This window comes from Otolemur garnettii, unplaced genomic scaffold (genome assembly GCF_000181295.1).
Source record: "Otolemur garnettii isolate 467f Iridium unplaced genomic scaffold, OtoGar3 scaffold00168, whole genome shotgun sequence".
In the NCBI taxonomy this organism is placed as follows: domain Eukaryota; kingdom Metazoa; phylum Chordata; class Mammalia; order Primates; family Galagidae; genus Otolemur; species Otolemur garnettii.
In genome coordinates, this window is record NW_003852563.1 from 2677427 (window position 1) to 2704045 (window position 26619).

Consider the following 26619-nt stretch of genomic DNA (forward strand, 5'->3'; position numbering starts at 1 on the left):
GAAAACGAATCACAAACCATTACCCCTATTTCTACATCTTCCCTAAAAGAAGACCTTGTTTTCTTTATTGTTTGAAATTCCAGTAAATTCAAGTTACTCAGTTTATGTAACTGGTATCCAAAGAGTCTTAAAACATTGTCTCTTGACAAATAGTACTAAGATAAAACATTTTTCCAAGCGGATAGGGACATGTCTGTACCAAATTCATCTTTTATTGGCATCATTGTGCATAAATAAGACAGAGGAGTATTTACAGAGGTGGTAGCACATGATTTGTGGTTTTGAGAGTCCCTCGTATCAAGGTCATTTCCTTTCTCAAAACTGAAATACCTATGGGAATTGGAGGAATTTTGGGGTGTTTGCACTAGATAAGTAAAACAAACAAAACATGGATTATCCAATTATTGTTTATTCAGGAGCAGAATAAATCCAGTTCCTAAATATTTTGCTACCTGCCTTCCTCTCACATTTATTATCTCCCAAAGCTAGTATGTTTACAAGCAAACAAAATAGCAAGGAAGATAATCAATAACATATTAAGAAATGCATTTTCAGTAAGCTTGGGGAAATAAGTCTGCATTTGGTAAATACATTCTTGAGTAATGGTCGAATTCTCACTTGTAGATTTAAACTCAAGAAAAAATAGAGGCAAACTCTTCTCAGATGGTTTAAAATCTGGAGGCAGGGGATAAAGACACATTCTTTCATTCCAGTAAATTATAAATATCCAACTATTTATAATTTTTTTAACAGGTTATAAAAAGAATTTGTGGCAAAATCTATAAAAATGTTTATTTCTATTTATATAAAGCCTTCACGTCAACTAAAATTATTTGCCTAAATTAAAAATATACTCTCTCTTATCATTTCATTACCTAGTACACACTGTAGTAAAACAGTGACAGAAAAAGAGGTAATTTTAGGATTCTCCAATCTTAGTCTTACCCCTCAACTCATGGAAAAAGTAGATGGACGTAAGAAGACGTGATTTTTGAAAACTGTGTCCGTTAAGGAAAGTTTTAAAACATTTTTAGCAGTAATGTTTGGTTGACTCAGTCTTACCTCTGCCTCTTTGATGCTTTCATTAAGGCCAATCACCAACTCATCACATTCTGAGGGTCTGCTGTTTACCAGGGGTGCTTCTATCTGCAGAATACTCATGATCTAAATGATCTGATGGAGAAGACAGATGGATCATGTTATTTCCTAGGCAATACAGTGTGTTAAGTGAGCACCAAGGGAGGCCCCTTAACTAACTTTGAGCAAGGAGAAGGGTTTCGGGATCAGGCATAACAGAGAGGCTGAAGCCCGGTGGGAGGTGACCAGGTGAATTAGGGAACCCTGGATCTGGAAGGTGTATTACTGTCAAAAGGATAGAGGTAATTAAAAAAATAGTAACTGGCTTGACACAAGAATGTAGACACATTTTAAAATTCTTTCATCAAAACATTATTTCACTGAGTTTGTAGAAGATGGCATGTTTGCTCAAGACGATTACCATCATCTCAGCCCTGTGGTTAGACTCTGGGCTAGCCAAGCCTCACACACCCCGGCTTTGGCTTCTGGCCAGGTGCTGGTGGGGTGAGCGGAGACCATTGCTGCCCTTTCTGCATTTCATCATGGGAATTAAATAGAGCGATTCTCACTCTCGGGCTAGCAATTTAGAGCCTTCTATGGATACTAAATTATCTGTACATTTAAAAAAAGAGAGAAAGATTTGCACTGGTGACTCAATACCCCAGCGGGATGTAGCGTGTTGTACCACTTCCTATAAAAGAAATAGCAGAAGAACTAATGAGCCAATAGGCTAAATGTTAGTTTTGCAGAATGATTCAACCACTGTAAGTTCTACCCTGAATCTCAAATAAAGGGTGTTGAGGCTCTGGGGAATGCATTGTAAATAGGAATTTTATTTTTTGTTTAAGTAAAATGGGCTTTTTCACGAGCATGAACTTGGCTTTGAATATAATGATATCCAGGCACTTATTTCTAGTGCCCCATTTGGAGTGACGTTGGGGGTCCTTTTTCCATCCCTGTGACTGTGTAATGCCTTGGTGTGTCTTTTTGGATGGGGGCTGACCTTTTCTCTCTTTTCTGGTTGCTTCCTAAGGTGTGTTATAGAAAAGACAGCGGACGGGCAGATTGTGTTCAAACTCACAATATCCGAGAAAGAGACCATGTTTTATTACCGCACAGTAAATGGTTTGCAGCCTCCAATAAAAGTAATGACACTGGGGACAATTCTTGTGAAGAAATGGATTCATCTTAGTGTGCAAGTGAGTAAAATAAAAAATATTTAACATTTGGTTAAACACAAGGATCTATCTCCCTTTTTCCCCTTTCAATGGCGTCTACTCACAAAATCTGCAGCAATATCTCTTAGATTTCAGGTGCGTGTAAATGACAAGTGAAGAAGAAAAATATTTAAATGACCTAATTATTTGTATCTGCTGATTATACTAGCATTTCCCTCCTCAAACTTGCTATAAAAACTCCCACAGATGCTTAAGAACAATACTATTTGTAATAATAATATCCTGAGACATTTTTAAAAAATTTGGTAAGTATTATCATATATTCTGTGTTGCTTAAAAATGTATAAGGGCTCTTTTTGTGTCTAGTACTAATTTTTCCAGTCCTGGGTATATTCAGCCCCCTGCCTGATTTTTACAGCTGTCTTTCTCAGATAGCATCTGATGATGTGAATAAAATTTGGCTGTTACATCAAATTGCTGACCTTAGAACTAATGAGCTTTGCACTTGAGGCACTCAGAAGGTGTTATATTATTATTTTAGTTGTCAGCCACAGTTTGTATGAACCTTGGAAACTGCTAAAGGCTGAGAGAGCTGTGAGATGTCTGGTATTTACAGTCCCTGGAACAGAGGCAGAGTTCATCCTTTTGTTTCTTTAGGGCTGGGAAGGTCCACTATGGCCCAAAGCCACCCTTACCTTTCAGACTAGAGGTGCAGTGTACTGTCACAGTTCCCAGGAAGAGCTGCCAGAGGAGAGCTCCCACAGGGCTCCTCGTGAAGCCCATTCACACCTGAAGACATTTGCACTTCATTCATTTTATAAAAATTACCTTTGTGGGTGGTGCCTGTGGCTCAAAGGAGTAGGATGCTGGCCCCATATACCAGAGGTGGCAGGTTCAAACCTGGCCCCGGCCAAAAACTGCAAAAAAGAATTTGTTTTCTCACCTTTTTTTTTGCCTGTAAGTGGGCTTCCTCAGAGGGTCTTGAGAATCATTATTTGGGTTTAAGGTATTAATTAGGGTAGGAGTTTAGCAAATGCAGTTGGCACAGAACAGTTTTCAAAGGCCACTAGCACTGAAAGGAAATAAAAAGGGGTAGGTCACATCTGGACTGGAACCGGGCCTGTGGGACACCATGGTTTCAGGTGCTCAGTGCTTGGTCTCTATTTACTCAGTAGTTAACAGACACGTGACCTATTTGTCCTCTACTTTGAAGTTATCCATTCTACCTACCTACTGACAAAGACAACAGAATTGAGTTTTAGTGCTAAAAATGTGGAAATAGAAACTGCTACAAACAATTTGCAGAAGATGCCAAATAGATGTTTGCTGCATAGTTTTGTCTGAACAATGATAAAAACAAAATTCTTTTTACTTGCCTTTATTTTATCTTATCTGTGAAACTATGCCATGTGTTGGCAGGCAGTAGGACATTAAAAGCTTTACAAAGAAAGTTTAAGATCTAAATGCAAGGAGGTAACCATGACTGAATCCCTCTCCTGGGAATGAAATGCTCTTAGAGTGCCTATTGAAATCAGCATTATCATTTCAATACGTGGCAAATAGGAGTCATTTCCTAGTTTAGGCAAAATTTCTTTATAAATCTTTAAATCTTCCCCTTCTTTCAAGAAAAGGTTAAAGTACTTATGATTTAATGAGACTGCTTTATTTCATAACTGTTTGACTATCAAGAGAAAACTTGTCCTTTCCAATTTGTACACCTCTTTTATTTATTTTTTTTGCATGAGTTTTTAAGCATACTATACTTTATATTAGAACTACAGAACTAAGCAGTCATGAAACATTAGAAAAACCATTCAGGTCTGTTTATTTGCCTGCCACTTACTGAATGTCTTATGGGTACCCAACATTATGAGAATCTGGACTCATTGGAATGACAATTGAGAGCAATTAATTACTCCAGATTGGAAATCTGTACAAGTTTCCTTTAAATTGAATGCCAGTCTGAATGTAGTTAAGATATCATGAAGTTTATAAGAATCTTTATTATAGACATAGTAAATGGGGGGTGTATTCATTGCTTAAAAGTTACAAGAAGTAGTGGGAAGGACAGGAGGAGATTGGGGGTTGAGAAATCCAATGTAGATAATGCGACTCTGTAGGCCTGAGAAACTCGTTTGACTCAGTTTCCCTGTTTACGTAATGAGAGGCTTGGACTAGAAGAATGAAATGAGTCCCTCTTAGAATTCTACATAAAAATAAGTGGCCTGTGGAGTGAGTACCAGAGTACAGGCAGTGGTGAATTGTGTAGGGTTATCTAGGTCGTAAGTGACAAAGCCAGCTCCATCCATTACAGGTCAGCCTGATGCCTTTTTCTGCTTTCCCATGCTGCCTAGTGTTTACACAAAAGCTTTTTGGGAGTTAAATTTTGTGGCCAAGGTAGAGAAAAATGCAGCTTCTTACTCTTCCATTGTGTAACTGCAAAGGACATTTGCAGAAAAAATTTTGAATATAAAATGTAACGTACTCGCTGTTACATTCTTAAGTAATGCATCCAAACTCTGTTTAATTTTGGGATTATGGACATCTATCATGCCAGGCATAGGGCAGGACAAATAATTAATAATCCACGTCAGTCAGGTTTCCAACTGCAAGTCTGTACTTAATGCATATGTGTGTTTCCATCCTCCTCCCAGTACAGCCACAAATTGATGAGCTTACATTGTGTGGGTTTGTGTGTGTAAAAATACAACATACAGCTCTATTCCTGAAATGGCTCAGAAAACAGAAATTATAATTGGTATAAAATTAAAGAACAGATCTCACAGGACAACTTTTCATACCGTTCACTTATCAGCTTTCCATCAGTAAAATCTCAATTCTCATTTTTCAAAATCAGACCAAAAGAAACAGTGATCAGTAATTAAACCTTTGGGCAAAACGATGCCAAGAAAAGGCAGACATACTAAACATCAGAAACTTAATTTACTAAACAAAAAATAACCGATATTGTTACAGTGATGGAGATAATGGCTTTTCCTCTAAAACTAGCATTTTGAAACTTCAACCTGTTGGAAAATGATCAGTTTTTAAGTTAATATTCATTCAGGGACTTGAATCTGATAGGACTGACAGTTTAAATTTTACTTTTGGGTTTGATATATTGGCTATTGCCAATTATGTCTGGCTAAAATTCATTATGTCATATTTTTATACTAAAAAAAATCAATTTGTACTTTTTATTATCAAATAGGGAACACTGGTAATATTAGCAGATTTATAAAGCTTAGTTTTCTTGTTAAATCAGCATATGTTATAGTTATCATAAGAGATCATTTTTAAAAGTTTTGGAATATATGAAAGAAGTTTACTTTAGGATGTTTTCAGGGGTGTATAACTTGGCAGTATATACATTTAGTTGTATATTATTTGAAAGTAAAACTCAAGGTTTTCTAGGAAATACTGTCTGTCTTTAAGCATTTCTACACATCTTAAATAAGGACAAATTGTCATCGGAAATCATCAGTATAGTCACCCTTCTATAATAATTTTGCTGAATTGCAGTAAAACAATTACTATAATTTGAAGCTGTGAAATTCAACAACTGAGGAACCAAGAAATACTTTAATCCTGGGCTTACTCACATTTTCTATGCTGTTTTGAGGGCTCCTTGATGCATTGACAATTCAAGAGCCACAGATGATTCTATCTACAATAGTGTGAAAAAGAGCAGTTGTAATAGGATACAATGAAGGAAAAAATGCGTGAGTAAATAAAGTTTTAGGAATCAATAGAGGAAAGCTAGGACTTTCATAACCATAGTTTATTTGTGAAGTACATTCTGTTGATTTATGTATTCAATCTGAAAAAGGAAAACTATTGATAGTTGTGGAGAGAAAGAAAATGAAATTTAACCAACATTTGTTAGAATAGATAAACCAAGTCTCTCAATTAATCTCTGAACTGTATGCCCGTGGGCACACTTTATAAAGGAGTTCTACATTCTTATTGATTGAGGGAGCATGAAACATCCATGCCTCCCTGCAGAACTTTCCTCATTCTGCTCAGAAATCTCTATGTCCTGAGATTCTCATAGGAATGCCATACCAACTCCCGCCCTACACCAAGAAAATCTCAATCCATATTTTTATTGTTCCCTTGTTAATTTTCATTACATTTAACTCCTCCTCTGTGTCCACGTAAGATGTGTGTGTGTGCTAAATGTTGTTTATTTATGCAAAGGCTTCTCTTTAGCTGAGTTATCCCTCAAGTTAGTTAACTAGTTTGGGGTTATTCATAACAAAAGTTAAGATCAATAGAAATTAATGATTTTTTTTCAGCATAATCAGTTAAATTATAATAGTTATCGAGTACGGATTTATAGAGACTCTCTTAAATACTTTACCTGCTTACTTTTCAAAGGCTAATATTAGTTCTATGTTTTTGATTGATATATTATTCCCACTGTAGAGGTGAGAAACATGAGCCTCAGAGAATTTAAATTACCTACCTAAATTTAATAGTCTCAAGTTTCTTTGACCTTCTTTTATAAATCATAAACTAAAAATCATAAATTGCCATGAACTTAGGTCACTGAGACCTAAAGGATTATTTCAAAATTTTCTGAACCAAAACCTCCCCTACAAACCTGAAAACAAATACAGAATTTGTAATATAAGTGTAGTTTTTATATGTTTGTGCCTATTTTGTACATATTTGTAGTGTGAATATTTATAATGCTTCACATATGTACGTGATTTATAAAAAAGTTAGTCAATATATTTTCTAACTATAACACTCATTGATACAAGTGGTTTAAATGTACGGCATAATGTAATTTTATATACAGTTCTCAGAATTTCTATGGCTTATGGCAGATGAGATAGACTATAGTGGTTTTTAAAGAAAGAATATTCTGTGTAAGCCATCCAAACAGACCCATGCCAAACAAAACCAAACCTGTTATGATGAAATAAAAACAAGAGAACACTTTCTTCTTGATTATGGAGAAAGGTAAGGCCATCCAATTAAAAATTAATTATGCTGTGTTCACTTTTGCATGCGATTTAAACATAGAATATGTCGTCAGAAGGCCAGGCTTTAATTCTTGACATTGTAGTTAAAAATTGTGCAATCTTGGGAAAATGACATAACTCCTCAAAAATGTTAGGTTTCCCGTTATAAATTGCGACCAAACTTGTCCTGTTCAGCTTACACCATAAATTTGAACATGTAAAGAAAATAATCTCTGATAAAGCACTTCGTAGCTTGTAAGTTCTTGCTGTGATGGACTTTCCAGCCCAGTGAAAGAATAAGGCAATCAAATCACACCAATAAGAGCAAATTGATAACTTGGTAAGTGCCGTGGTATCATATGAAGAATGATTTTATCAGATCATTGGAATCAAAGAAGGCTTCCTTAAATTTTATGTATATAATATATGTACATATATATACATACATATAGATACTTACATACATATATCTGTATATAGGTTTGTAGGGGAGGTTTTGGTTCAGAAGACTTTGAATCTAATCCTTTAGATCTCAGTGACCTAAGTTCATGGATATATATATATATAGAGGGAGAAAGAGAGAGACTCACTCTGTCACCCATGGTAGAGTGCCATTACATCATAGCTCATAGCAACTTTAAACTCTTGGTTCAAGCAATCCTTCTGCTTCAGCCTCCCAAGTACCTGGGACTACAGGCTTTTGCCACCTTGCCTTGCTAGTTTTTCTATTTTTAGTAGAGACGAGGCCTCGCTCTTGCTCCAGCTGATCTCGGGCTCTTGAGCTCAAGCAATTTACCCACTTTGGCTTCCCAAAGTGCTAGGATTATAAGCATGCCTGGCTGCTTAAATTATATTACATAGATATATTATTTATTTAGGCTTGCCCTAAAAATGATCACAAACTGGGTGGCCTAAAATAACAGAAGTTTATTTCTTAGTTTTAGAGGCTAAAAGTCTGAAATCAAAGTGTTGACAGTGTCACACACTCTCTGAAACCTATAGAAAGATCCTTCCTTGTTGCTTCTGGCATCTCGGGTTTGCCAGAACTCCTTGGCATTCCTTAGCTTGAAGACGCATCAAGCCAGGCCCTGTGTCTTGCATTGCATGGCCAGCTCCTCCCTCCTGGGTCTATGCTGTGTCTTTTCTTCTCATGAGGACATCGGTCATATTGGATTAGAGTCCCCCTAATTCACCTTACTCATTTTACCTTGATTACATGCAAAAAGACACTACTCAGAGTCGCATAGGCACCAGGGGTTAGGGCCTCAGTATATTTTTCATAGGCACCAGGGGTTAGGGCCTCAGTGTATTTTTTAGGGGTATACAATTTAATATCAAGACACATTCACAAGAATGCACAGGATTCAACTAAGCAAAGAGTGGAGAAAACATTCTGTACACACAGCAAATGGTGCAAATGCCCTTTCGTAAAAGGAAATAAGTTGCATGTGAGAGATTAAAAGGCCAGTTTATTAAGAGTGCAGCAGGCAAAGTAGGGCATGGTATGAAATTGAGGACAGCACAGTTGGAAGAGGCTACGTTTTAGAGAACATTGTCAAACATGTTAAGATTTTTTGAATGGGACTTATTGAAGTATTTTATGTAAAGGACCAGACATGCGGGTGGGTCAGGGGGGACAGGGAAACTGCATGACATGAACAAATTACCTTTTCCTAAATACACTTTGGTTGCAGTGAGGGGGAACAGTTTGCCTGAAGCCAAGAATGAAGGGTTGTTAGGGTCCTTGTATGGCCCAAGTGAGACATAAGGATAATGGATTGGATTGGAGACATTGGATTACAATGGCCATAGTAATATGCAAAGAAGTGGTCAGCTTTGAGAGCAGTGTAGGGATTAAAATTGAAGGGCTTGTTAATGAAAGGCATGTGGGATTTGTGAGAAAGGGAGTTGTTGATGAATCCCAGCCTTCTGGCTTACATAATTGCAGGGATAATGGTTTCATTTGCCCAGATAGAAACACTGGAAAAGAATCAGATTTTTGATACACAGCACGTCTGACGTCAGCTCAGGGTAATGATTCTCAACCGTAGAAATCATTAGCATCACTGAGAAACTCAAACTACAGTCTGATGTCCAGGCCCCTTTGCGTCTCCTAAGTGAGGCTCAATCAGTAGTTCCTTCTTCCTTCCTGGCTGGCTGGATTAAAAAATGTGTGACAAAATAACCAGAATTCAGGGCAGGAAATTATGAACTCTAATTCAGTTATGTTATGGAAGATGTATAAAGAAGGTGGAGTGTGAGTTAATTCCTGAAGGATAGATGGGGAGAAGGAGGCAGGGTGGAATTCTATACCAGAGTAATAGGGGAACAAGGCTTGGGAGATGAAAATAGCAAAGAGAGAGGGGCATCTGAGTTACTTGGAAAGACGCGCATCGCATGTTAGGTGAAAAAGGTTGTGAAAAGTAGCCTTGAGGTTTGCATAGAGTTATGAGGTTTTAGTTTTCTCCCAATAGATAGCTAGCTCGTGTTTTTCCCACCTACCTCTAATCTAGTCATGTTTAGTAACTGTTCTAAGATTTTATAGCCCTTAGTGTACGGTAGCATTCCCATAGCCTAGGTTTCCTCTCCTAAGGTTCTAGTTCCCTGGGGTCAACTGCAGTCTGAAAATAACAAATGAAAAATGTTAGAATCTCATAATGTTTGCATTGGATGCTTTTCTGAGTAGCGTGATAAGGTCTTCCCTGGTCCTGCACGGAAGGTGACTCCGGCGTCCCAGGTTCCCCCTGCTCCCCCGTGTTGGTCACTTTGCAGCTGTTTGAGTGCTCAGATGTGCTGCCGTGGTCTTGCAGTGCTTCGTGTTTGAGTAATCTTTATTTTACTTATTAATGGCCTTAAAGCGTAAGAGTAGTGATGCTGACAATTTGATGTGCCAAAAAGAAGCTGTGAAGTGCTTCCTTTAAGTGAAAAGGTGATAATTCTCCATTTAATAAGGAGAGAAAAGATCATACACTAAGGTTGCTAAGATCTACTAGCAAAATGAATTTCATGTTAAGAATCTGTGAAATTGTGGACTGTGTATTGTTATAATTGCCCTATTATATTAGTTATTGTTGTTTATCTCTTACTCTACCTAACTTACAAATTAAATTTTATCATGAGTAATGTCTGTATAGAGGGAAAAATAGTATATATGGAGTTGAGTACTACTTATGGTTTCGAGCATCCAGGCTGGTCTTGGAACATACCCCCTGTGGTTAAGGGAGGACTTCTGAATATATAATACATATGCATTCACCAAAACATAAAAAGTATTGGCTAGCTGATTTGTGATGATCTTTTTACACAATCACATTATGATGTTTACCTTTGACAAGGCTGAATGTCTACTATTTTACAGCAAAAATTTAAGTTCACTGAGAACTTTCCTATGGAGACTCCTTCCAGGAGACCTACAGCAAGCCATGAATAAATTAACATTTAAACATAGAAACTGATATTGGAAAAAGAGTTTAGCAATTTCTTATTTCTGTTAGAAAATGGCTGATTCTCAGCCAATGTCCATAAAATGTACCATATATAGAAAAGGAAAATATGTATAAATATCATATTGTACATTTATTACATACACTACTGAAATTGAAAGTTGCTATAAAAAGAGTATTTTCTGATGTCCATGTATTTTTTCAACAATCTCTATAAAATGTCACTATGGTAATTCCATCAAAATAGCAATGGTTAAAATTTGAAGATAGTGTTTTTTAATACCTATGTCATATAATGGAGTTGTCATTTATATTATATCATTTTCACTTAAAAGCTAGATATAATAAGACGTATTTTTGCTTTTTTTGTGGCAGTCATTTTCATGCCCAAAGGACTAACTGATGGTTTCAGTTATACATGAACAATTCCAACTGAAGTCAGGGAGAACGGCATGCCTATAACCCAGGGCAGAATTTGGCCAACAATATGTATCACTTGGTAATAGAATGAGGAATATGACTTTATTTAAACATGGTCATGAATAGTTTTAATTTCCCATACTGTTTCTCTTGGTATTTTTCTAAAATACAACATTGAAAAGAATTCCATATCCTGTGTAGCTGCAGTGTCCTGAATGCATAATAAGGGCATATGTATTCAAGATACTAGTTTAGAGATCCATATAAATCAAATATAGGATAATTAAAATTTTTAAAAAAACTAAAGTTTTTCCAAGTGTGGAAAGACCTTAACAGGTTAGCTACTTTTCTAATTATCTAATAATAGCAGGGAAAAATTATTGGTATTTGTGCATTATGTATGTATATAGAAAATTACAGTAGAATCTTTAGTGCTGACCACCTCCTTAAGTTGACCTAATTCTCAGAGGTGCAGCACGTGTACGTATCAGTATAGTAGGATGAGTTTCTCAACACCTCTGTATGTTGACCTGCTTGTTACATTTCCTTGAGTGGTCAACTTACAGAGGTTCTATATATATGATATGCTCTCTCATATTAGATATAGCAATTTTGTTCTGCCTTCTAAAGATCACATCATGTAATCCTATAAAAAGTTGAACTGTATAGACATAGAGAAATAATTGGTTCATTTTTGTTTTATTTTGTGGTCAATTGTTTTCAACCTGGGGAAGAAGGGAAAGAAGGAGGGAGGAAAGGAAGGAGAGATGGGGAGGAAGGGAAGGAAGCAAGGAAGGATTGATGGAAGGACAGAGGTATGGAGGAAGAAAATGAGGGTGGGAAGGAAGAACGAGAGAAAAGAGGGGATGAAGGAAGGAGTGAAAGAAGAAATTCATGTGACTTGGGTGAGGGTTTGAGACAAATCCCAGGACTATAGTGGGAAGTTGGGACCTTAGGAGGAGAGTAAGCCCATACCAATTTCACTGTGGTAGAGGTGATCAAGAAAGTTTACATTATAGATGCATAATATATACTTTTTGATGGGTTGTTCCTGGGATATAAATCCTTTGTATTATTCTAGTTATTTGGTCAAAATATTACATGTAACTATTGTGAGGTGTTGGCACTTCAGAGAACTTATAGAAAGTTATACATTTGAGTTGAATATGTGTTAGAAAAGGAGAATCAGACGAATTATCTGTAAATGAGATGAATTCTATGGGAACACACTGGGACAAATAGTGACAATTATAATTTAGTCCCTGAAAGTACCTACAACAATCTCAGAGCATCTCAAAGCATGAGAAGAGGTCTTTAGAAATATTAAAGAGATGTGAGACACCAGAAACTTTGAGAATTGGCAAGTCCTGAGCTTGGAAAGGTCTAGCAGGAATAGTGCTTGTTTGCATATTTTGAAAACAACTTTACTGAGGTCTGATTGACATATAAAGATAGAGATATGTATGTACATGTTGAATGTATACAACCTGATGGATTTCAAGATAAACATATATGAAACCATCACCATAATCCGTGCTACAAACATAACTATCTGTTCTTTTTGCCTCTTCTTCTATTTTATTTTAATAGATTTAGTTGGCGTAAGTTGAATTCTGTTACATGTATGTGTATATCTCATAGTGGTGGAGTCTAGGCTTTTGGTGTACCCATCACCTGCATGGTATACATGGTACCTCATAGGTAATGTTTTATTTCCTTTCCCCTCTCACCCTCTTCCTTTGTGAGTCAGTCTTCAATGTCCATTATACCACTCTGTGCGTCCTTGTACAGCTATAATTCACCCCCTACTTGTAAGTGAGATCACATGGCATTTATTTTTCTATTCCTGAGTTAGTTTATTTAGGGTAATGGCTTCCAATTTCAACCAAGTTGGTGCAAAAGACATTATTTCATTCTTATTGCTGAGTAGTACTCCATGGTCTATTTATACCACCTTTTTAAAATCCACTTATCAGTTAATGGGCAATTAGGATTTCTGTGCTGTGATAAACACACAAGTGTAGGTATCTTTTTGATAAAATGATTTATTTCTCTCTGGGTAGATATCCAATAGTGGACTTGAATAATAGATTTCCTTTGAGTTCTTTGATAAATCTCCATATTGATCTCCATAGAGTTTGGACTAATGTACATTTCCACCAATAGTGTATAAGTGTTTCATTTTCTCTGCATCCATGCCAACATCTATTTTTTTTTAACTTTTTTGATAATACCTATTCTAATTGAAATAAGATGGTATTTCATTATGGTTTTAATTGGCATTTCCTTGATGATTAGCAATATTGTGGATTTTTTCCTGTTTCTCAACCATTTGTATATCTTCTTTGAAAAATACTTGTTCATATTGTCTGTACACTTTTTTTATGGGGCTGTTTGTTTTCTTGTTGAATTCCTCATGGATTCTGCATATTAATCCTTTATTGTACATGTAGTTTGTGAGTATTTTCCCCTATTCTATAGGTTGTCTATTTACTCTTTCTTTTAGTTATTAATTTTTGTTATAAAGATTTTTAGTTTAATTCTCATTTATTTTTATTTTTTATCTCAGTGATCTCTTTAGTGTCATTGAGTGGGATGTTAAAATCCCTCACTATTATTGTGTTACTGTCCATCTTTTTAGTTTTAGAAATATTTGTTCTGTGAATGTGGGTGCTCTGATGTGGGGTGCACATACATTTGGGATAATGAGATCCTCTTGTGGAGTTATTCCCCTTATTATATAATGGCATTATTTTTCTGATTTTGCTATTTTTGATTTAAAGTATATTTTATGTGATATAAGCATAGCTATTCCTGCTCACTTTTCATTCCCATTTGCATGGAATATTTTTTTCCAACTTTTTACTTTCTTTCTACATGTGTCTTTATGGTTAAGATGAGGTTTTTGTGCAGAACATATGGTTGGGGGCAGTGCCTTTGGCTCAGTGGGTAGGGCGCTAGCCTCATACACTAAAGGGGGCGGTTTCAAACCCATCCCGGCCAAACTGCAACAAAAAATAGCTAGATGTTGTGGTGGGCACCTGTAGTCCCAGCTACTCAGGAGGCTGAGGCAAGAGAATCGCCTAAGCCTAGGAGTTGGAGGTTGTTGTGAGCTGTGATGTCATAGCTCTCTAGCGAGGGCAATAAAGTGAGACTCTGTCTCTAAAAAAGAACATATAGTCAGATCATGTCTTCTAATCCATTCCATCAATATATTTCTATTAAATGGAGCATGTCATCCATTTACATTCACAGTTAATATTGATGTGTAGCTTTATTATGGTTGCATAGTTAGTTGATACTTGGTTATATAAGTTTTTTTGTTTCTTTTCCTCTATCCCATTGTCTTTATGCTTTGCTGAACTTCTGCTGTTGTCATTTAATTCCTTTCTCTTTGTTATCTGTTATTGTTTTATAAGACCTGTGAGATTTATGTTTTCATGTGTTTTTGTTATAGTGAATAACAGTGCAGGGCACTACCTGGCTTTAAACTCCCCAAATGGTATTGTGGGCTTTGATCTGGAGAGGGTGGGGCCCTTCTCAGGCAAGCTATACTGGTAGGAAACTGTGGGGAGTGCAGCTCACTTGAGACTCAGTCCCATAGCAGCAGGCTGTAGGGCAGTGGGTGCTATCCCATATGTGTGCTGAAAAGTTTGATATCACTGCCCTTCCCCTAGCCAGGTAGGGACTGCAGTTGTGTCAGCACAAACTCTGCCCAAGGGTACGTTGCAACCCAAGGTCAGACACTAAAAATGGCACCTTGTACTGGTGACCAGAAAAGCTGGAGTTTTACTTAGGCAGGAAACATGTATGAAAAACTGGAAAATGTTGTCTGTTAGAGTCTCAGTGTCAATTAAAGTCCACTGCATTGCTCTGGGGATCTTCCCAGGGGTACCTAGAGGCACCTGGGCTCCTCTGTACCTCCTTAGAGCTGTCTGTGGTTGCAGGTTCACCCACAGTTCCCTCATATCAGGTGCTGAAAATGGCATCTGCTCAAGGTGCTCTAGCCCAGATGCCTGGGTGATTCTGAGTTGGTTTCCTTTTTGGTGCAATGTCTCAGTGAAATCTCCAGGCAGCTCCCTTTGTTAGTCCTGGGACCTATGTGAGTTAAGGAGTTCTCTTGCCACCAAGATCATAATAGTTTGTCAACAAAGTTGAGCCCTGGGGTCTTTTTCCTTACTATTTTCCTGTGTCCTCCAACTTCACCCAGCAATTACCAGTTTTTGGCCCAGGCTACTTTTGGTGGTTCCTGTCACTTCCCTGGTGAAGCCTAGAATTGTGTCTTAGACAATCTGTTTACAATGTGAGGATGTGCTTATTCTGGTTGCTCTCTACTCAGCCATCTAGAGCCTATCTATTCATCTGTTTATTTTTAATTAACTCTTTGGAGGTAATTGTAGGTTCACAGGCACTTGTGAGAAACAATACAGAGATCCTATGCACACTTTACTCATTTTTTCCCTCATTGCTAACACATTATAAAACTATGGTATACTATTACAACCAGAATATCGACATTGATGTAATCTCCCTATGTTACTGAGATTTCCTATTTTTCTTCTACTCATGAGTATGTGCATGTGTATTTAGCTCTATACAATTTTATTACAATTCTAATCCCCAAGGCCAACTTGCAAGACCGTTCCATTGCTACAAGGGCACCCCAGATTGCCTTTTTATAATCATACCCACATTTTCCTTCCTAGATTTCTAACTTCAGGCAATCACTAATCTATACAATATTTCTCAAATTTTATCTTTTCAAAATATTATATACATGGATTACACAAGTGGACAGGATAGTCCCTAGTCCCACACCAGCCCGTAACAGAGTGATGAGTATTTTGGATTTTTTTTCCCACTTACCATACCATAATTCTGTGGTGACGCATTCAAATTGTAAATGTATTGGTAATTCATTTTACCACTGAGTAGCAGTCCCTCGTATGGGCATACCACAGTTGGCTTAAACCTTTCACCTGCTGAAGGACATCTGGGTTGTTTCCAGGTTTTGGTTCTAAGAAAGTTAATAAAACATTTGTGTATAAGTTTTTGTTAATACCCATATTTAGTTATCTGGAACAAATACACAAGAGTGCAATTAATAAATTTAATAGCAGTTACATCAGTTACTTTTTTTTTTTAAACACAGATTTCACTTTGTCACCCTTGGTAGAGTGCTGTGGTGTCACAGCTCACAGCAACCTCCAGCTCTTGGGCTTAGGTGACAATCTTGCCTTAGCCTCCTAAGTAGCTGGGACTACAGGCACCTGCCACAATGCTCAGCTTTTTTGTTGTTGTTGTTGTTGTTGCAGTTTGGCTGGGGCTGGGTTCGAACTTGCCACCCTCCCTTGGTATATGGGGTCAGAACCCTATTCACTGAGCCACAGGCACCATCCACATGTTTGGTGTTTTAAGAAACTTTTCCAGAGTGGCTTTGGCAAAGTTGTCACCAGTGTTGTATGAATGACCCAGTCACTACAAATCCTTTGGAGTAGCATTTGATGTTGCTACTAAATTTTTTTTTTTGTATATTAGCCATTCTGATAAGCATTAAATGAGATATTATTGTGACTTTAATTTGCATTTACCTATTTCATGATGTTGAACCTTTCCTCCTGTGCTTGTTTGCCACTTGTTTATCCTATTTGGTGCATGTGTTCACATGTCTACCAGTCTTTACTTTTATAGATGGTGCCTTTTGTGTCAAGTCTATGAACTCTCATCTAACCCTAAAACCTGAATATTTTTTCGTTTCAAAAGGGTTTTAAATTTGCATCTTCATTTCTTTGTATACTTGGTGATTAGTCCGAAGTATATTGTTTAATTTCCATGTATTTGCATAGTTTTTGAATTCCTTTTCTATTGATTTTAGCATTATTCTACTGTTGTCTGAGAAGATACTTGATAGGATTCTAACATGTTATGTTGTGAAATTTAAGCCTGTGCTCCATTTTGAGTTAATTTTTGTATGTGTTACAAAGTTTCTCTTTGGTTCTTGCCTTTTTGTTTGTTTTGCCATGGATGTCCAAATGGTCTTCCATTTAATTGCTTTTGCATTTTTGTTGAAAAGTGGAGACTATATATGTTACTTTATTTATGAATTCTCTATTTTGTTTTAATGATCTATATTTTGATCCTTTTTCCAAAACCACACAATCTTGTTTATGGTGAGTGTTAATATCTGATAGAGTGACTCCTATATTTCTTGCTATTTCATTTTTTTTAAAAACCTACTTTAGGGCCTGTGTCTTTCCATATAAATTTTGTGCTAAGTCTGTCAAGGTTTACAAAATATTTTATTGGAATTTTGATAGGAATCTATAGGTCAACTTGGTAATATTTGAAATATTTTACTGTGTTGAGTCCTCAAGCACATGAACGTGGTACCATTAGTATTGTAATTTATTTATGTCTTTAAATCATTGGCATTTTGTAATTTTTACATATAGATCCCATACATGTTTTGTTAAGCTTATTCATAACTGTTTCATTTTCTTTATAATAATTGTACTTGGGTTTGTGTTTCAAATTTTGGTTTTCACAAGTTTATTGTTAGTATTAGAAAAGGTATTGATTTTGGGGGGTTGATCCATATTCCAAAACACTGTTGCAGTCACTTATATTAGTTCTAAATGTTCCTTGGTACTTTGTTGGGATTTGCTACTTAGCCATGTCATCTGAATTAGAAGCAGTTTTATTTCTCTTTCCAATATGTATACTTTATATTTATTTTTCTTTTCTTAATGCAGTGGCTGGAATTTCCAGTACTATGTTGAATGAGAGTGGGAAGAGCAGACAGTTCTTGCTCTTCTTGTTTCTAATAATTAGAGAAAAGAATTTAGTCTTTCACCATTAAGAATGGTAGCTGTGGATTTTTTGGGGTGCTTTTTTATCAACTTGAGAAAGTTTCCCTCCATTCCTAATTTGCTGTAAGTTTTTATTGTTAATGTGTATTGAATGTTGTTAAAGGCCTTTTCTGATTCAATTGATCATGCCTTTCTTCTTTAGCCTGTTAATGTGGTTGCTTATATTGATTGATTTTCAAATGTTGAACTGATCTTATTGGTCTAGAATAAATCCTACTTTATCATGGTGTGTAATTGCTCCTTTATATGGTAGAGTTGATTTGTTCTTTTTCTAGTTTCTTGAGGTAGGAGCTTAATATTTTAAGATTGTTCCTTTTTTCTAATGTAAGCATTAGTTTTAGCTTGGTGCTGTGTAATTTAAACTTGATTTAGTGTTTAACAATATTAATTTCCCTTTCCACACTACTTTAGCAGCACCTCACATACTTTATTATGCTGTACAGTTGACCCTTGAACAACATGAGGGTTAGGAACTCTGATCTCCTGTGCAGTCAGAATTTGTGTTTAAGTTTTGACTCCCCCAAATTTAACTACTAATAGCCCACTTTTGACTGGCAGCCTTATTGATAATGTAAACAGTCTGCTAACATATATTTTGTGTGTTATATGTATTCTGTGCTGTAGTCTCACAATGAAATAGAGAAAGAAAATCATGGGGAAGGGAGAATATATTTACTGTCATTACTTAAAAGTGCATCATCATAGAAGTCTTCATCTTCATTGTCTTCAAATTGAGTAGGCCGAGGAGAGGAGAAAGAGAAGGAGTTGATTGTGCTGTCTCAGGGTAGCAGAAGTGCAAGAAAATCTGTGTACGATGGAACCTGCACAGTTCAAACCCATGCTGTTCAAGGGTCCACTGTGTTTTCATTTTCGTTCATTTCCATGTTTTTTATTCCCTTTGTGATTTCCTCTTTGATTCAGAAATTATTTAGAAGTGTATTGTTTACATCCTTAAGCATTTACAGATTTTTAAAATTATGTCTGTTATTGATTTCAAATTTGAATCCACTGTAATCATAGAAAACATTTTGTATGATTTTAATGCCTTAAAATGTGTTCGAATTTTTTTAATGACGCAGGATGTGGTCTATCTTGGTGACTTCTTCATGGGCGGTTGAAGTTAATAATGAGTTTTCTGCTGCTGTTTGGGTTGTTTTGTGTTTAGACATATATTTACACATATATCTTTTGTTTTTTTGGTTTAAAGAACTTTCTTCAGTCATTGTTTAAGAGTATGCTGATGAAAATACTCATATATGTAACCACGTATATATTTTATATTCTTCATATTGAATTCTTTCATATCCTTGCAGATTTTATTTCTACTAGTTCTACCAGTTATTGAAAATCAGATATTGAAGTCTCCTAATTTAATTGTGGGTTTGTCTATTTCTCCTTTCAGCTCTGAGTTTTGCTTCATGTATTTTGAGGTTCTATTGTTAAGATACACATAAACTTAGGATTATTATGTCTTCAAGTCTGAGCCATCCTTTCAGCATTATGTAATGCCATTCTTTAAATCTAGATATCTTATGTATTGTAAAGTCCATGATATCTGATATCAGTAGGCATTTTTACTTTTTATTAATGCTTGCTGATATATCTTTTCCAATCTTTTAATTTCTACTGACCTGTGTTGTTGTACATAGAGTGAGTTTCCTATATGTAGCATGTTTTTGGATCATTTAATTAGAAATTCTAATTCATTTTGCCAGTCTCTGTCACTTACATGGTATATTTAGACTGTTTACATCTAAATTTCTTATTGTTAGACTTTTGTTTGTAATTTTTAAATGTTTTTGTTTGTTTGTTTATTTCTTACCTGTTTTTGGTTTCTCTGTTTCTCTTATCTGCCTTTCTGTTCATGGATTCTATTTCTGTCATCTCCATGGTACTCATGAGCCTATACAGCAAGGTTTGTGTTTGTTTGTTTTGAATGGTTGTATTTTTCAGTTCCTTAATTTCCATATGAGTCTTTTTTAATATCATCTATTTCATTATGGAGCTTTGCTGGAGATTCTTATTTGTTTAAGAAAATTCACAATCCTTGTTGAAGCATTTTTATCATATCTGATTTAAAATCCTTGCCTGGCAGGGCATGGTGCCTCATACGTGTAATCTCAACCTTTTGGGAGGCCAAGGCAGGAAGGTCATTTGAGGCCAGGAGTTTGAGACCAGCTGGGATAACATAACAAGTCCCAGTGTCTATTAAAAAAAAATAGCTGGAGTGTGGTACCTGTGGCTCAAAGGAGTAGGGCACCTGCCCCATATACTGGAGGTGGCAGGTTCAAACCCTGCCCCAGCCAAAAACTGCAAAAAAAAAAAAAAAAAACAAAAAAAACCAACAAAAAAAAACCAGCTGGGGCTTGGTGCTCGTAGCTCAGCAGTTAGGGCACTGTCCACATATAGTATCCAAGAACCAAAAAATAGCCAAATGTTGTGGTGGGCACCTGTAGTCCCAGCTACTTGGGAGGCTGAGGCAAGAGAATCCCTTAAGCCCAAGAGTTTGAGGTTGCTGTGAGCTGTGACACTATGGCACTCTACCAAGGGTGACATAGTGAGACTCTGTCTCAAAAAAATAAATAAAGAAAAAATAATAGCTGGGTGTACACTGTGCCCTAGCTGCTGAAGAGACTTTGAGGTTGCAGTGAGCCATGATCGTGCCACTCCACTCTAGCCTGGGTGATAGAGTGAAACTTTGTCTCTGAAAACCAAAAAATTTTGCCAGATAATTTGAGCAACTGATTTATCTCACTGGTGGGATTTATTGGTTTGCTTTTCTTATTCAAGTTTTGATTTTTCTAATTCTTAGAAAATGACAAGTGATTTTTATTGCGTTTTGGATATTCTATTATGAGAATGTGCATCCAATTTAATCTTCTTTCTTATTAACAAGCTGTTCCATGTTGAGGCTCAGCATGGTGGCTGGCTGGGTGTGTAGATTTATTCAGCTTCCCACTGGGCCCTGCCAGTTTCACCCAACAGAAGTGGAGCCCTGACCCTCACTGCAGCAAACAGGGGAGTGAAGCTTAGCTTCGCCTTAGGCACCTTCCCAGGGAATGTGGGCCTCCTACTGGGTCGCCTTGTTGCTCCAAGTGGTGACATATTCTTGACTCTCCACTGAACCGTGCACCCACCAGGGTGGAGGAGAGCTTATTGCTTGCCTGGCTTTGTTGTTGCAGAGTGGGGGTGGAAACTCAACTTCTGCTGGCCCCTGTTGACACCAGGGCAGGTAGGGACTGGAGTGTCAAGTAACCTCTCCTATAACTTTATTCTGCTTCTTTGATGTCAGGGGAGAGTAAAGGTTCCACCTCCCATATAGGTCCATTCACAAGGAAGGGAAGAGGGAAGCAGAGGATTGATCAGCCCCAACTCACACCACATCCTTTAGTCTCACTAATACCCATGGCCGTAGGGTTCAGCTCCCCACTAGTCCCTGCTCATTTGGTGAACACTGATAGACACCCCTCATTCAATCTTGTTGCTGTGAAGAGAGTGGAGAGGTCCAGGTCCTTACTGGGCCCCACTGATACCAGGGGTTGGGGGACTGACTGGCCCTGACCCACATATCCTTGTTGAGGTCATGTTCATGATGAGAGAACATTTGGTTTTGGTTCCTGGCTCCAGCCCTGCAGGGTGGCAGGACCCAGAGTGCTGACTAGCCCTGCCTTATACCATTTGCTAAGTCTTGCTGCTACTGGGCCAAGGTGACATGATCCTGGAAAAGAATGAGAGCACAACAGAGACTCCTTCTAGACAGGGAACGGGGGATCAGCTCCCTCTCCACTCTGCCAATACTACTTGAGAAGAGGAATCAAAGTGCCAGCTACTTCCACTGAGCAGGGGATGAAAAATAATCTATTCAGTCTCAAAAAACTTATTGCTACAAATAAATTGTAGAGTTTTCTGCTTCACCATGAGGAAAGTGGAAGATCAGGCCCCCCTCCCCCCATTGATTTGTTGGCACCACCAGGCAGGGGAATTAGAGCCCTGACTGCTTCTGCTGGTGGGAATTGAGGAGTAGCTCCCTGCCTAGCCCTGTCCTCACCACTGCATAGGGAACCAGGACTGCTGCTCACTTCTGTTGGGTGAGTCGGGGGGGGGGGTAACAGATTATTTCCCTGCTGGGTGTTTCTGGAACCATTAGAATGTATATATGTGTATTTGTATGGTTTTTCGACTGGAGTTTGGCTAAAGTAGGGCAGGTACTTATTGCCAAAAAAAAAAAAAAAAAAAATCACCATCATTTCCTCATCCCTGGAGAAGACAGCGTCACAGAGCTTACCTGTGCCTGTTGGCAGTTTTAGGTTAGAGGCTTCTGAATGTATGTGTGGTAATAAAAAAATGAAAGCCATTGTTGTTCCTCCAGTCCTATATACATTTTTTGCCTCTTCTTTCCACTTTGAAGGGTGATACAGTAATTACTTGTCGTGTTACGTTTTGGGCTTTTTGATCACAGGGAGTAGACCTGAGAGGAATAAGACTGCTCCATCTTTGTCAGAACCAGAAGCTAGATGGTCTTTTCAAAAGGACTTTGTCTACCCTCTACCATTTAAAAATGCCTGTTGGTTATAAACTCTCCATCATGTTTAAAGTGCATTGGCTAAAATGGTAGGAGATTATAAAAGTTAGTAAAATGAGTAAAGGAGAAGATGGGCTGGTCAAATATTGCAAAGTCCACACCAATGAGGCCAGACGTGGTCTGTCTTAGTAACCGTTCTATGGAGGGAGAGAACCAACAGGGGATGTGTGTGTGTGAAAGAAAATTTATTAGGGAGAATTCGTTCACGTCATTACAAAAGTAAAGTCCCATAACAGGCTCTCTGCAAGCTGGAAAATGATAGATGCTGGTAGTGTGACTCGAAACCAGGGAAGCTGACAGGCTGCCACTCTGAGGTCAAAGGCCTGAAAGCCCATCTGAGGCTAATCCCAGAGTCCAAAGGCCAAGGAGCCTGGAGTCTGATGTCCAAAGGTAGGAGGAGGCTGGGGGAGGGAGAGGAGAGGAGAGAGAACACTAGTATCACCCTGGAGATGGTAGAATGACTCAGTAGGCCAACAGGTGTGTCCTTTATTGCCTGTGACTATTTCAACTACTGCTGCTGGTGGACAGCCATTTCTTTCATGTGTGTAAGTAGAAGATTAACTCTCAGTTAGAAGTGTCGACTTGGTAACACTTAGCATTTCACTTGGCATTGGTGTGTCAACATTTCAGCTAATTTGCCGGACCCCGAATACTTCAGGGGGAAGAGAAATTGCTAATGGTTTATATTAAACATGGGGTGGAGCTTGGGGAGATAATACAGATTTGTACTTTGTACTTTTTAACATTTTACTTCAATTAATTCTGGCAGGTATGTCTTTTTAAAATAACTTCAGATGTTGAAATGATGTCTGTGGACCCGGAAGAGTTGTCTTTTTTTCATATTATGGTGGCTCTCCCTGTAGTTGCTATCTAATCTGGCTTGTGATTGAGGGAAATTGGAGTCATTTTATGCAAAAATTATTGTCATTCCTTGCACATATTATGGCAAAGAGTTTTTGTGTTACTGTATGTGGTTTGATGTTTATTTGCAGCATACGTAACTGGTTCATGTAGTGATTAAAATAATAAGTAATGCTTAATCATGGTTAAAATAAATACCAAGGATAAATTTCCTCTATTAATTAGTGTGAGCTTACCCAAATTAGCATCTTTAATTATGAGCTGTGGTTAATTTTTGTTACATCTTATTAGATATACTGTTCTAAATCATTAACAGTGGTGTAATTGAGCCTTAAGTACAGGTGACATACTTATATAGTAGAAACTCCAATGGGAAAATGTAAATACTTAGAAGTCCATATTTTAGATAATAAACAGAATGAGAAAATTCAAGTAGAATCTTAAATTAAGCATAAAAAATGTATTAAGTTTGGATTTTGAGCCAGACTTCAGGCATTAAAAAATGAGAATTATGGGTGGCGCCTGTGGCTTCAAGGAGTAGGGCACCGGCCCTCTATGCTGGAGGTGGTGGGAACAAACTCAGTGCTGGCCAAGAAAACTGCAAAAAAAAAAAAAAAATCAGAATTATATCCCTATGCATGAAGTTTTTGATTCAAGATTTTTTTGCACTCAGGCTCATTTTTGCATGGCTTCTGTTTTCTTAAGTCAGGTTACATTTATTTCTATTACAAACTTTTGATGTATTCCTTAGACGGATCCCACCTTATGCTTTTATATAGCAAGTGGCAGGGAAAGTATTGTTACTGCTTCTTGATATTGAGAAAAGCGACTGCTCAACTAGTGTGTAGGTGAGTAGTTGTAAAATAGTGGCCACAGCAGAAATGAAATACCTAGAAATTGTCCTGAGATTGGGTTTTGTCTGTGCTTATGTTTTTATTGTTGTATGTATATTCTTGTGTAGGCTAATTGCTTTGTGGCAATATTCTTCAATCTCCACACTATTGGCATTTTGGACTGGACGATTCTTTGCTGCATTAGGCTTTCCTCTAGATCCTGGGATGATCAGCAACATCCCTGGCCTCTACCCACCCAATGCCAATAGGAGACTTCCTGCATCCCTACCTAACCCCATCCCCTTCGGTGACAGTCAAACATGTCTGCAGATATTGCCAAGTGTCCCATGAGAAATATTGTTGGTGGAGAGAAACAACTTTAGAGTCTTTTATTTGGCTATTTGCTTTCCTCATGATATAGCCAGTATTAAATAGCTATGGCTGAAAAATTTTTTCGAGTGTATATGCTGCAATAACATACCTTTATAGAAAAGGCTTGGATTTAAGGTTAACCATATTCAACTTTGATAAATTTATCAAAACATAAAATAAACATCAGCATAAAAAGGACATTCTAAAATGGCTCATGCAGTTGCTAAGGGTGTCTAATGAGAATTCTGAATTGATGGTTTTATTTTTAGGAAGAGTAAAGCATTAAAAGAATTTCGAAGGCAAAACACATTTTTTTTTCCTGAGTGTGGACGGTATAAGTAGTGAGGCCCCATAGCGTTGAATTACTTAAATGTGTATTTTGATCTAAAATGGGATACAAGTTAAATAAAGGCAAATTAGGTTGATAGATAAAAGTTCCCATTCAAAGAGAGTACATAAAATTGTTAGCCTCAAAACAGTGTTGTGCTTATGGGAGAAAAAATAGTCTTGGTTATATGGGAAGATAAGGAGTTCAGCACCTCATCGATTTGAAAGGACAACTGTCTTGCAGAAGTTTCAAAGTGTTTGGGGTGACATAGTCTTTGGCTATGAGATTAGATGATTAGAGTTAAAAATGTCTGGACCAGTTGATAGAAACCATCTGCCAAAGTGACAATGGAGAGACATTTGTAGGGGACATTTCTATGAAAATTCTGTGGATCATTCATTTTTGTGAAGAGTTTGAAAGGACAAATCAAATTATTTGTATGATGCTTTCTGTCTTTAAAAACTTTTTAAATTAAAAAATGATGTACATAAAATACACTGTACTTTTTGTGTACAATTTTGTTAGTTTTGGGAAATGTGTGTTATTATGTTACCACTATCCAAGCAACATATGTAAGAGTTCTGTAACCTCCAGATGTTCCCTTCCAGCGGTTCTCAACCTGTGGGTCGCAACCCCTGTGGGGGTCAAACGACCCGTTCACAGGGGTCGCCTAAGACCATCCTACATATCAGATATTTACATTATGGTTCATAACAGTAGTAAAATTATAGTTATGAAGTACAACAAAAATAGTTTTATGGTTGGGGGGGTCACCACAACATGAGGGACTGTATTAAAGAGTTGAGGCATTAGGAAGGTTGAGAACCACTGCCTTAGATTGTCCTTTTATAGACATTCCCATCTTTCTCCCTGCCCCCATCAATATTTGAGCCTTTTTATGAATAAATATTTAGGAGTAGGATTGCCGGGTCATATACTAGGTGTATGTTGAAATTTTACTGCAAGTTGCCAAAATTTTTGTAGTAGTTGTACCATTTTGCCTTCTCTCCCTGAAATGAAAGACTGTGGGTACTTGATAGCATTTGATATGGTCAAGGTATTTATTTGGCCTTTCTTCTGATAGGTGTTTAGTGGTATTTCATCATGGTTTTAATGTGCATTTCCCTGATGATTGATGATGAGGATTGAGGATCTTTTCAGGTTCTTATTTGCCTTCCAAGTAACATATTGTGCCTTGTATAAAGCACACATTTTTGCCCAAAGTTTTGAGGGAAAATAAAGATGCATGTTACATAAGGGTAGTAATAATTTTTATCTATATAATGTTTTTAATTCTCTTATTTTTGATTATTCATTGAAACTATAACAATAAGAAGCAATAACAATAACTGTATGCAAAATAAATACCCTGGAATAAGGTAATCACTTTTGTTGAACTTCTGATGAGCTTGCAATGAAAGCATTTTCAGCCAATGAAGAGTCACATGTTTCTCCTCACACACTTTAGGCAGGAACTAGCAATCTTGCTGATATTTTTATAAAGATTATTTGGGAAATCCCTTGGAAAATGTTGAAAAGGTTTTTGTGCCTTGCAAGTTTTAAGCTAATAGGTATTAAATAAACTAAAGAGTATGAAAGCAGAGCTCTGAGAGACACTTCAGACCTCCTGCCACCGAGAGCCTCATCAGATTGTGGCGGCAGCAGGAAGAGAGGCTTCCTCAG

The 26619-nt window shown here is 37.2% G+C and overlaps 1 protein-coding gene across 1 annotated transcript in view; it reads left to right on the plus strand.

The window, feature by feature from the left end:
* USH2A (usherin) overlaps positions 1–26619 on the plus strand; it is a 775219-nt gene that overhangs the window by 1917 nt on the left and 746683 nt on the right. The window contains exon 2 of the mRNA XM_003800142.1: positions 2111–2276. Within this exon, the coding sequence (XP_003800190.1) occupies positions 2111–2276 (166 nt within the window). The remainder of the gene's footprint in view (positions 1–2110; positions 2277–26619) is intronic.